The sequence below is a fragment of the Elephas maximus genome, chromosome 7, assembly GCF_024166365.1.
Source record: "Elephas maximus indicus isolate mEleMax1 chromosome 7, mEleMax1 primary haplotype, whole genome shotgun sequence".
NCBI classification, from domain to species: domain Eukaryota; kingdom Metazoa; phylum Chordata; class Mammalia; order Proboscidea; family Elephantidae; genus Elephas; species Elephas maximus.
Genome location: NC_064825.1, coordinates 55,944,023 through 55,955,746, shown reverse-complemented (window position 1 = coordinate 55,955,746; position 11,724 = coordinate 55,944,023). Strand labels below are relative to the sequence as shown.

The 11,724-nt window shown below is 35.4% G+C and overlaps 1 protein-coding gene across 1 annotated transcript; it reads left to right on the top strand.

The window, feature by feature from the left end:
• Positions 1 to 6,049: 6,049 nt before the first annotated feature.
• On the top strand, positions 6,050 to 6,526 carry LOC126078739 (olfactory receptor 52D1-like). The gene has a single exon (XM_049889477.1). The coding sequence runs from the start codon at positions 6,050 to 6,052 to the stop codon at positions 6,524 to 6,526; it is 477 nt and encodes a 158-aa protein (XP_049745434.1).
• The last annotated feature ends 5,198 nt before the right edge of the window (positions 6,527 to 11,724 follow it).

Genomic DNA, 11,724 nt, shown 5'->3' with positions numbered 1-11,724 from the left:
TTGCACACAAATAAAAGTTGGCCTTTTGGCCCCACTCAGTGGCACTATGGAAGAAAAGGCCTGGTGATCCTCTTCCTTAAAGATTACAACCAAAAAACCCTATGGAGCGGTATAGTACTCTGTAACACATGGGGTTGCCGTGAGTTGGAATCGGTTCTACAGCAAGGGGGTTGTTTGTTCCTCTTTTTTTGGTTTTGTGTTGTTTACTTCAAATTTCTTGTAGTTGTGGTGTGATTAACTTCCTGGATATGTAGATTTATAATATTTATTAAATAAGAGAAAAACTCAACCTCCTTTTTCTTTTCTTCATCAAGGATTCCAACATTTTTAATTTGACTCCTTGAATATGTTCTACAGTTCATTCTCTTTTTTTAGTCATTTTGTCTGTGTTTCATAGTGCCATTTAATATATCTTCAAGTTCACTAATCTACTATTCTGCAATATGTGATCTACTAGAAAATCTACCCAGCATATATTTCATTTCAAACACTATAATTTTAATCTTAGTAAATTTGTTTTGGATCGTTCCATGTCTTCCATACTTCTACTTATGTTTAATCTTTCCTATAACTTTTTGACACATAGAATACATTTATAATAACTCTTTAAATGTCCTTGTCTATTAATTCTAATATTGGTGCCATTTCTGGGTCAATTTTAATTGATTAATTTTTCTCCTCAATGTAAGATACGTCTTCCTACTTCTTTTCATAACAGGTACATTACAATGGATGCCAGACTATGAATTTTGCCTTTTTGGGTGCTGAATATTTTTTCCATTCCTATCAATATTTTTGAGTTTGTTCTCAAACGTTGTTAAGTTGTTTGGACACCAGTTAATCTTTCCAGCTCTTGATTTTAAGCTTTGCTATGTGGAGCCCTGGTGGCACAATGCATAAGCACTTGACTGCTAACGTAAAGATTGGCAGTGCAGCTCTCTGGTAGAAAAGACCTAATGATCTGCTTTCACAAGATTACAGCCTTGGGAACCCTATGTGACAGCTCTACTCTGCCTGTAGGGTTGCTATGAGTTAGACTCAATGGCAAAAGATTGCTTTGGTTTTGTTTTTATGTGAAATGGTAGGGATTTTTTGTGGAAACAGAGTAGAATTTTATTTAGGGTTCATTTTGCTCCACTATTGTGATAAGACCCCCTTATTACTCTAAAATTTAACTAATGGCCATCAAGTTGATTCTGACTCATGCTAACTTCATGTATTGCAGAGTAGAACTGGGCTCTGTAGGGTTTTCAAGGCTGTGATCTTTTGGAAATGGATCACCAGGCCTTTCTACCGAGGTACCTCTGGGTAGGCTTGAAGTACCAGTCTTTCAGTTAGTAGTCAAGCACTTCACCATTCACGCCATCTAGGGACTTCTCTTGGTAGTCTATATCACCATAAATTATGAAAAATTCCAGTATAGATTGTTGGAAGAAGCTCTATGCCTGGCCTCATGGGACCTTCAAGTACTTGTTCCCTTGAGACTTTTTGGGTGGTTCTTTTTCCAGTTTTGAGTAGTTTCCTTACACATAGACTCACTGGTGCTGAAGACGATACTCAAAGTGGAGCTTTTGAATGTCACTGGAGTCCCCTCTCTGTGCAGATCTCTTTCCTCTGGCACTCTGCTCTACTGATTCTAACAGTATCTACCCATAATCCGTGCTCTAGCTCTTCAACTAAGAAAAATAAGCTCAGTTCTACTTGGGTTTCACCCTTTTGCACCCTAGGTGTCTTAGTGATCCAGTGCTGCTATAACAGAAATACCACAGGTGGATGGTTTTAACGAAGAGAAGTTCATTCTCTCACTGTCTAGTAGGGTACAAATCAAAATCCAGGGTGTTTTTTTTTTTTTTTTTTTCAGCTCCAGGTGAAGGCTTTCTCTTTCTGTTGGCTCTGGAGGAAGGTCCTTGTCATCAGTCTTCTCTTGGTTTGGGGCATCTCAGTGCAGGAACCTCAGGTCCAAAGGACTCACTCTGTTCCCGGCATTGCTTTCTTGGTGGTATGAGGTCCTCATGTCTCTGCTTGCTTCTCTCTTTTATATCTCAAAGAGATTGGCTTAGAACACTAATCTTGTATATCTCAGCAATATAACTGCTGCTAATCCATCTCATTTCATCATAGTGATAGGATTTACAACACGTAGGGAAATCACTCAGGGCCCAGCTAAGTTGATAGATATTTTGGGGAGGCATAATTCAATCCATGACACCAAGCAATCACTTTCTCCAGGCAGTGAGCTTGGACAATTGTAGGCTTCAACTCATTTGTTCCCCACTCTCAGCATGCTCAATACATTGAAAGTCTTTGCTTCATAAATTTTTATGGTTTTTTAGTTGTTTCAGGAGGGTCCCTGTTATTCTAACTTGACCAGAATTGGATGCCCCTAAATCATCTTTTAATTTCCAACTTTAGAAATCCTTAAGTATTGGCAATCTTATCATTTGAATCTTCACTATAGAAATCTATAGAAACTTGAAAATATTTCCCCAAATATTTGCACGTGGACTAAAAAACAAAAAAACAAATGTATCTGTATAAACTAGCACAAAAAAATTTGACATGAGGTTAATTCTGTCCAAACAGATGCAGAGTAGGCTTTAGCCTTCTCTCTTTAAGGTTTTACCTCTTCCTCATGTTCTTAAAATGAATTTTATTTTATCATGATTTTCGCTGTCGCATTATTAAGTGAAAATATCTTCCAAAGAAGTTGAAAAGCCTATAAAGACTGTATATGAACCTAAGAGACCTAGAAAGGTCCACACATTAGAAGGTCATTCTCATTTCCCTTAGCCACCACTGAACAACAATGGTAACCAGAGCCTCCATTTCCCTCCTTTTGCCACCAAAACTTACTTGAGTAACATCTTAATAGGTAATGAACTGAACCAGTTTAATATTTCCCTATTATTCCATTCTAATTTGGTAATGACATGAACATAAATCCACTTTGAATCTCTTCATTGTTTATTATAACGCAGTTTAAGTCTTTTACAGTACAGAAGAATAAAAGATCTATAATCATTAAAATAAAGATAATTCATATTTGACTCTGGCTATAATTCTTTCATACCCATACAAGCAAACAAGTAATTAGGCAAGTGTAAAACTTAGGTAGTTAGTGGGTTAATGGCAACATTATATGAAAAAATCAAGTGGTACAGTTAATGGTGCCAGGAGAGTCTGTACCGGGAAATGGTTAGAAGAAATGGTGGAAAAGGGAGCAAAGAATTCACTATATTATCTATGGTGATTTATCTCTCTGCTTTGAATCATCTTTTTCTTTGGTTATTAGTGATTATCACTGCTAATTCTGCAGTTCTTTTCAAGGTTATCAATTAAAAAGTAACAGGGGACTTAATAACACTGATTAGCACTATTTTTTATTCTTCAAGTTCATTTGGAACTAAAGATTCCAGGCTTACATTTGAAAGGTAATATTAACACAGAAATAACAGTAATAATAAATGTGACTTTTGATTTGCCACATGGTACTGGGACAATTTATTTTATATACTTTCCATTTTAATACTCATAAAATTATGAAAAGCATATTATTGTATTTTTTAAGATAATAGCACAGCATCAGATAAGCTGATATATCTTTTTCTTTAATATATGAGGAAAATATAAAATTTTAACCAGAAACTTCATGGATGATACCCTATTAACATTGCCACAAGTTCTATTGACTCATCACACTGCCATTAAAAAAAAGTAAGGCTATGAAAAGTTTAATAGACCTCAGAGTGTACAGCCCATCATTTTCCCTGAGTAGCCTATATGTGCTTTGTCCCAAAACACTGAAATGAAAGAGTTACGATCATGACCCTAATACCCACAGGTTACTTAATTGTTGATCCCTAAGATTCTTAAAAAAAAAAAAATTTTTTTTTTTTTTTTTAAGATTAGTTCTCTAGTGAGCACAAAACTCTCCAAGGATGTGATCTGCCACCTCAGTGAGAATTCCCTTGAGGAGCCGACGGAGGTACCCTTATCCGTGATCATTGACCGTCATCTTCATGAGCCATTATTTTTGCAGAGCCTCCTGACAGACCTTTGCCATTACCGTAAGAAGTGGGAGGGAAACAATTTGTCTTATAACCTCTGAGAGATAAGTGCAATCCAAGCAAAAGACCAGCCAGAAGAACCTGTAGAATAATGTGAGACAATGGCATTGCTATTGGGGAGGGATACTGGAGAGGAATTAAAAATATTTAACAAACTATGCAGTATGGATATTGAACAACAAATGGCCTTCTGTCATTAGGTTAAAGTAGAGTCTGGAAAGTCACCTACTTTGCCAGTCTTGGGTACTTTAATGGTTGAATTGAACAGAGGTCTAGAGTTCCCCAAAGCAGTTTGTGATGGCTAAAATAGAGGCAGCATTTGGGAAATTCAAAATGGAGGTTATTTATCAATAAGAATAGAAGTAATTAAGCATGATAATGATTTTTATGCCTTACTGGTGCCTACCAGATTTAAAAAAAAAAAAGAAGCTTCAGGGAATTTAAATATATTTAAAACAAAGAATAATAATGAAAGAAATAAGTTAGACACTGAAATAGCACAAGCCTGGTCATCAGTAAGAAGATGGATCTCAGACAGTTGGTGAGATGCCTGAGCTTTAAAAACTGATCACCACCCAACTGATAGCAAAATTTTAATAGTGTAAAACTGAAAATAAAGTGCTATATTAACGGTCCAAACTTTTGGCTTTGTCTTTGTACATAAAGTCATCACATTCCCATAAATTGACTTATACCAGGTATGATAAGGGAAACCCTGGTGGTGTAGCGGTTAAGTGCTATAGCTGCTAACCAAAACGTCAGCAGTTGGAATCCACTAGGCACTCTTTGGAAACACGATGGGTCAGTTCTACTCTGTCCTATAGGGTCGCAATGGTTCAGAATGAACTTGATGGCAGTGTTTTGGTTTTTTTTTTTAAGGTATGATAAACATATTTAATCCAAAATATCAATTTGTCTTTTGTGATGGGTTTATGTATTAAAAAAAAAACAACAAAAACCAGTCTTTGTTGAGTCAACTCCAACCCACGGAGTCCTCGTGTGTATTAAATAGAACTGTGCTCCACAGGGTTTTCAATGCTGATTTTTCAGAAGCAGGTTTGCAAGTCTTTATTTCATCATGACTCTGGGTGGACTAGAACCACCCATCTTTTGGTTAGCAGCCAAGCACTTAAATATTTCAGCCACCAAGAGACTAATAGACAATTTTCCTGTGATAAGGATAAAATGAGCCTTATAGGGGGAAAGATGGTTTAGAGACAGAATCAGAGAGATAATTTTCTGACTTTCATTTTATTTACTTATTTAATGAAAATAAAAGCAAAATAAGAATATGCAATATTTTTAACACATGCTAGGTAATGTTTATACAGTGGAGCATGAAGGAAATATGAAGTGATAAATCCCAACTTTAGATTCCTTTTTCTCTTTTTCTAGAGAAGAATACACTGTTGCTTTCTTCTTCTGAATTTTGAGATTAAAGAAAGTTTTACTGGCAATTGTACATCCTCTCCACAGTCTCTGAATGTGGTAACAACTTTCCTGCTAGCTGATGTACCATTAGACTGTCACTAAATATTTCAGATATAAACAAAAATATTGCCTATGTTTGATATGTTTAAAATGGTATCGACAACACCCAAAATAGAGCAGGTCCAGTGACTCTAAAAACATTAATGCAAAACAGAACTAATTTCCACCCAACGACCTTGATCCTCCTTGGAATCCCGGACTTGAAACTGCCCACATCTGGATTTCCATCCCCTTCTGCCTGGCCTACCTTCTTGCTCTGATGGGAAATTGTGCTCTCATGTTCATCATCAGGACAGGCACCGCTCTGCATGAACCCATGTATCTCTTCCTGTGCATGCTTTTGGTGAATGATCTGATGCTTAGCACTACTAATTCCTAAAATCCTCAGCCTCTTCTGGTTCAATGACAGAGAAATAAACTTTAAAGCTTGCCTCACCCAGATAATCTTTATCCATTCTCTGTCCACCATGGAGTCAGGATTCCTGTCGACAATGGCCTTTGACCGTTATGTGGCCATCTGCAACCCTCTGAGGCATTCTAGCATCCTGACACCTAGAGTGATCGTGAGTTTGAGTCTGGCCATTGTCTTACGTGGAGCTATCCTGCTGACTCGTCAACCTTTTTCACTCCTGAAGCTTCCGTACTGCAAAACTGTCGTCTCCCACACCTCCTGTGAATTCATGTCCCTTATCAAACTGGTTTGTGTGAATACTAGGCCCCAGAGAATATATGGCTTACTTCTGGCCTTCCTGACTCTTGGATTAGATTTCATATTGATAATCTGCTCTTATATTTTCATTCTTCATGCTGTGTTTCAGCTCCCATCAAAGAAGGCTAGACTCAAGACCTTGAACACATGTGGCACTCATGTTTGGGCCATCTTAGTGTTTTTCATATCTGCCTTTTTTTCTTTTATCACCCAGATAGATTTGGGCATAGCATTGCTCCACATATCCACATCTTTATAGCGAACATTTATCTTCTTATCCCTCCCATGTTGAACCCCATCATATATGGTGTCAAAACCAAAAATATCCGAGAGAGGTTTCTTAAAATATTCACAAATACAGATAATTGAATCTTTTTCCATAAAACTATGTGATTGTTTACATTCAAGTAAATTAGCCTTATGTAAGAAGACAGAGATTTTTCCAGTGAACATTGGATTCATATTCACTCAGACTATATGGCTAATACACAGAATAGAGTAAAAAATATATATATACAAAATAGAGTAGGTTCTAGCAAATAGAAGATACAGAACATTTTGTGAGAGACATTGCAATTTTCCATTACAGGGTTATTTCTTAATTTTGAGTGTCAAGCACATAGAATTAGGTTCAAGACACATCTGTCACCTAGTAAATATTTGTGGAATAAAAGTTCACTAATTCTGTCATTTCTTGGCACAGTCACAAACAGGTTGAACTGCAGTGACTGATTCACAGTTGTCAACATGAATTGACAGACATGCAAGGTTTGTTCTCTTGTTTGTAGCTGTTAATGATCTAGCAATGGAAAGTAGAATACCCAGGGGCAAAATTTGTACCTGAAAATTATGGTTGTTCTTCTGTTGTAAAGAATCCTGGGCCACAGTTGAAACTTGGCTAATCACACAGACTTTATTTTTACTTTTTTTTAAAAAAGAGAACTGACTAGATGTATCTAATGTAGATGCTTTATATATGTCAGTATGTGTCATAGCTACAAAATAGGAAACGTTTTGCCTAAGGAAAAATTTATCCCTTAGAAATTCTTGGTTTGGCAAAGAAAAAAAAAATCACAATGAAGGAGAAGGAACAGAAAAATAAAATCATGGTAGTCAATTGAAAATCTGATACAGATTTTTCATTGTATAAGAATGTTCTTCTACAAAGGAGCTATGTAAAACTAAGGTCTTTAAAGGAAAATGCTACATTTGTTATTATATTGGTTTATGTGATATAAAAAAAAATGTGATATAGGTGATCTTAATTTCTTCACAGTGGTATGACAATATTTTTCTGATTATACAATTGAAATCTTTCCTTGTTTTTTGACATATTAACACAGAAAAAGTCAAAGTAAGAAAGTAAAAATACACTAACCAAAAAATGGGTATTTTGTTAGCTTTCCTTCCTTTCATGAAACTCTTTATACATCCAAGATTACATATTTACCATATTTTCACAAATTATATAATTTTTCACAAATGTGAGCATTTATATCTACTTCTTTTTTATACTAGATATTTACTTAGCTTTATTTTATTTCTCTATTCCTTCTGTATTCTCAAAAGTCTCGCTCAGGTTTAACAGTGTGAACCACATATACATTCTTTCATACCGTTCACCACATCCGTACATTGGAGTTGGCATACAATGTTAGGATCAAGCTTGGGTAACTGATTTCAAATGTTACTCAAAATGGAACATATTTTAATGGGATGATACAGTATCCACTTACTGAAATTTTGGTTTTTTGTTGATAGTTAATTGATATGGACAACTCTGTTATCAATATCTAATTAACCCTTTTTGAATGCTACTAAAAATACTGTGGAACGCATATATGGCAACTTATTCAACTAATTCTCTGTTGCTACCTGTTTAATTTGTTTTTTTAGCTATTTTTTAATAATTTTAATTTTTTAAAATATTACTATATCATATATTTTCTGCTTCTGTTTACATGGAGAAATTCTAAATTATTGGATCACCCAGTTGAAAGGTGTATGTATTTTTATTTTTTTAAATTGTGGGCACTGTCAAATCACTTCTGAAAATATTAAAAATACATTTCCACAACATAAAAGAACACAATGTATCTCAACCAAAAACACATCGTGTTTCATAAGAATTCCTCTCTATAACATAGCTAGTTTTTATTTACATTGTCCTGAAAAGTACTGATAGGAACAAATGTTTGTCTTTATAGGCCAGTTAGAAATGTTCTTTACGGAATCACTTGCAGATACATTTTCACAAACTTTTCTCTCTGACTGAATTATTTTTGGTTCAATGTTTCAAAGGTTTTTTTTTACTGGAGTCTTACCCATCTCGGTACTATGTCCACTACAAGATGTTTGTTCTTCTCCAAATCTTATTTTTAAAAATATAATTATGTTATCTTTTTCTATAAATTTTTGAGAATTTATTAGAGCCAAGTATCTCTACATTTTCCTATAGATATTCGATATATTACCACCAGTTACCACCGAGTCCATTCTGATTCACGGAGAACCCATGTGTGTAGACTAGAACTGTGCTGCATAAGATTTTCAATGGCTGATTTTTCAGAAGTGGATAGACAGTCCGTTATTCCAAAGTGCCTGTGGGTGGACACAGACCTCCAATCTTAGGTTAAAAACCAAGCCCGTTAACCATTTGCACTACCCAGGAACATACAAATTACACATATACATTCACATATATGCATACATATTATAGAATATAGAAACATTATATAATATTAAATTATATATTTAACAATATAGAATATTGTCTACTGAAATATTTGTACACATAAAACACACATATATAAATCAATATACAAAATATATGCATATATATTCCTAAATGACAAAAATAGGTCTATACAGGCTATGGCTACACACACACAAACACATACACTTATGTGCATATATAATGTGTGTATATATATATGGGTGTGTGGTGTTGTTGTTAGGTGCCATCGAGTTGGTTCTGACTCATAGGGACCCTATGTACAACGGAACAGAACACTGCCCTGTCCTGCACCATTCTCACAATCCTTGTTATGCTTAAGCCCATTGTTGCAGCCATTGTGTCAATCTATCTCATTGAGCGTCTTTCTCTTTTTCCCTGACCCTCTACTTTACCAGACATGATGTCCTTCTCCAGGAACTGACCCCTCCTGACAACATGTCCAAAGTATTGAGACCTAGTCTTGCCATCTTTGCTTCTCAGGAGCATTCCCTTTGTGCTTCTTCCAAGACAGGTTTGTTCATTTTTTGGCAGTCCATGGTATATTCAATATTCTTCTCCAACACTACAATTCAAAAGTGATTTCATATATTTATGCAGTATGAAATATATATTCATATATTTCTATGAATTATATACCTCTGAGAGCTAATAGAAGCTAGGTAATATATATTACACACAAAATACGGATATACACACCATATATGTGTGCCTTTCTGTGTGTGAATATAACAATTTCATATGCAATATGTATTTATTGAAAGCCTATTTTCTGTCAGAGCCTGTTCTAGATGCTTTGAAAAACAACATTGAATGAAAAGCCAAATATAATCTTTCCCCTCTAGAAGTTTATTCTTTATGAAGGGATTCAGATAATTAACACTTAATATGATATACATGGATAAAATTAAATAGAATAACATTTAAGAGAATGACTGGAGCAACTACCTTAAATTGGTTGGCCAATGACAGCTCTTATGAGGAGGTGACTTTTGATTGAGACCTAAATGATGAGAAGTAGCAGTCATGTAAAGATATTGTCAAGATTCTCCAGAGAAACACAACAAGAGGACAGACTAGTTTAGTGTAAAAAAAGAAAAAAAAATTTAAAGAGATTTATTTTAAGGAATTGGCTCATACGATTTTGGGGCCGGGCAAGCCTGCAATTTGTATGACAGGTAGGCAGATGCTGCAGTCTGGAGAATTCCTTGCTGTCTGGGAAAATTCAGCCTTTGCTCCAAAGGCTTTTCAAATGATGGATAAGGTCCACCCTCATTATCGAGGGTAATCTCTTGATTTAAGGTCAACTGATTGTAGAAGTTGACCACATCTATAAAATACCTTCATAGAAACACTTAAAGTTTGATTAAATAAGTGGGAACCACAGCCTAGTCAAGGTGACACCTAATATTAGCCATCAACACATATATAAAAAAAGAGCCCAAAGCATAAGGAAAAGTACATGCAAATGAGCTTAACAGTTTCAAGGAACAGAAAGAAGAGATGTCTAGCTGGCCTCTTCCAAACAAATAAGAATAGTGAGGATATTTTAGATCAGAAAGTTATCCAGAGTACAGAAGTTTAGAATCTCATTTTATTTAAAATATATAAAATTATTCAGCATGGGAAGCTGAAGGATGATTTAAAGAAGATTCAGCCAATTTAAAAGAAATTTTAGATATATGGTAGGGTAACTTATTGTTGTTAGGTACCATCCAGTTGGTTATGACTCACAGAAACCCTATATACAATGTAATGTAACAATGTCCAGTTCTGCACCATCCTCAACTGCCTCTTGGTCTGTGTACACATTCTTCATGAGTGCCATTAAGAGTTCTGAAATTCCCAATTTTCTCAATGTTATCCATAACTGGTTATGATCCATACAGTAGCATGCCTTTACATTGTCAATAAAACACAGGTAAACATCTTGCTGGTATTCTCTGCTTTCAGCCAAGACATATCTGACATCAGGAATGGTATCCTTCATTGTTCCACATCCTTTTCTGAATCCAGCTTGAACTTCTGCTAGTTCACTGTGGGTGTGCAGCTGCAACTGCTTTTGAATGATTTTCTGCAAAATTTTGCTTGTGTGTGATGTTAATAATACTGGTCAATAATTTCTTCACTCTGTTAGAACACCTTTCTTTGGATTGGGCACAAATATGGATCTCTTCCTGCCAGTTGGCCAGGTAGCTGTTGTCCAAATTTCTTGGCATAGACATGTGAGCACCTCCAGTGCTGCATTAGTTTGTTGAAACATCTCAACTGGCATTTCATCAATTCCTGGAACCTTGTTTTTCTCTAATGCCTTCAGTACAGCTTGGACTTCTTCCTTCAGTACCATCAATTCTTGATCACATGATATCTCCTGAAATGGTTGAACATCGACCAATTATGTTTGGTTCAGTGACTAAGTATTCCTTCCATCTTCTTTTGATGCTTCCTATGTCACTCAATATTTTCCCAGTAGAATCCTTCAATACTACAACTCAGGGCTTGCATTTTTTCTTCAGTTCTTTCAACTTGAGAAATGTGGAGTGTGTTCTTCCTCTTTGGTTTTCTAACTCCAGCTCTTTGTACTTTTCATTATAATATTTTACTTTGTCTTCTTGAACCACCCTTTGAAATCTTCCGATCCACCCTTTTGTCTCATCATTTCTTCAATTCACTTAGCTACTCTATGTTGAAAAGCAAGTTTCGGAGTCTCTTCTGACATCCAT

Coding starts and splice junctions, on each gene's coding strand:
- LOC126078739 (XM_049889477.1), top strand. CDS start 6,050: ATGGCCTTTGACCGTTATGTGGCCATCTGCAACCCTCTGAGGCATTCT.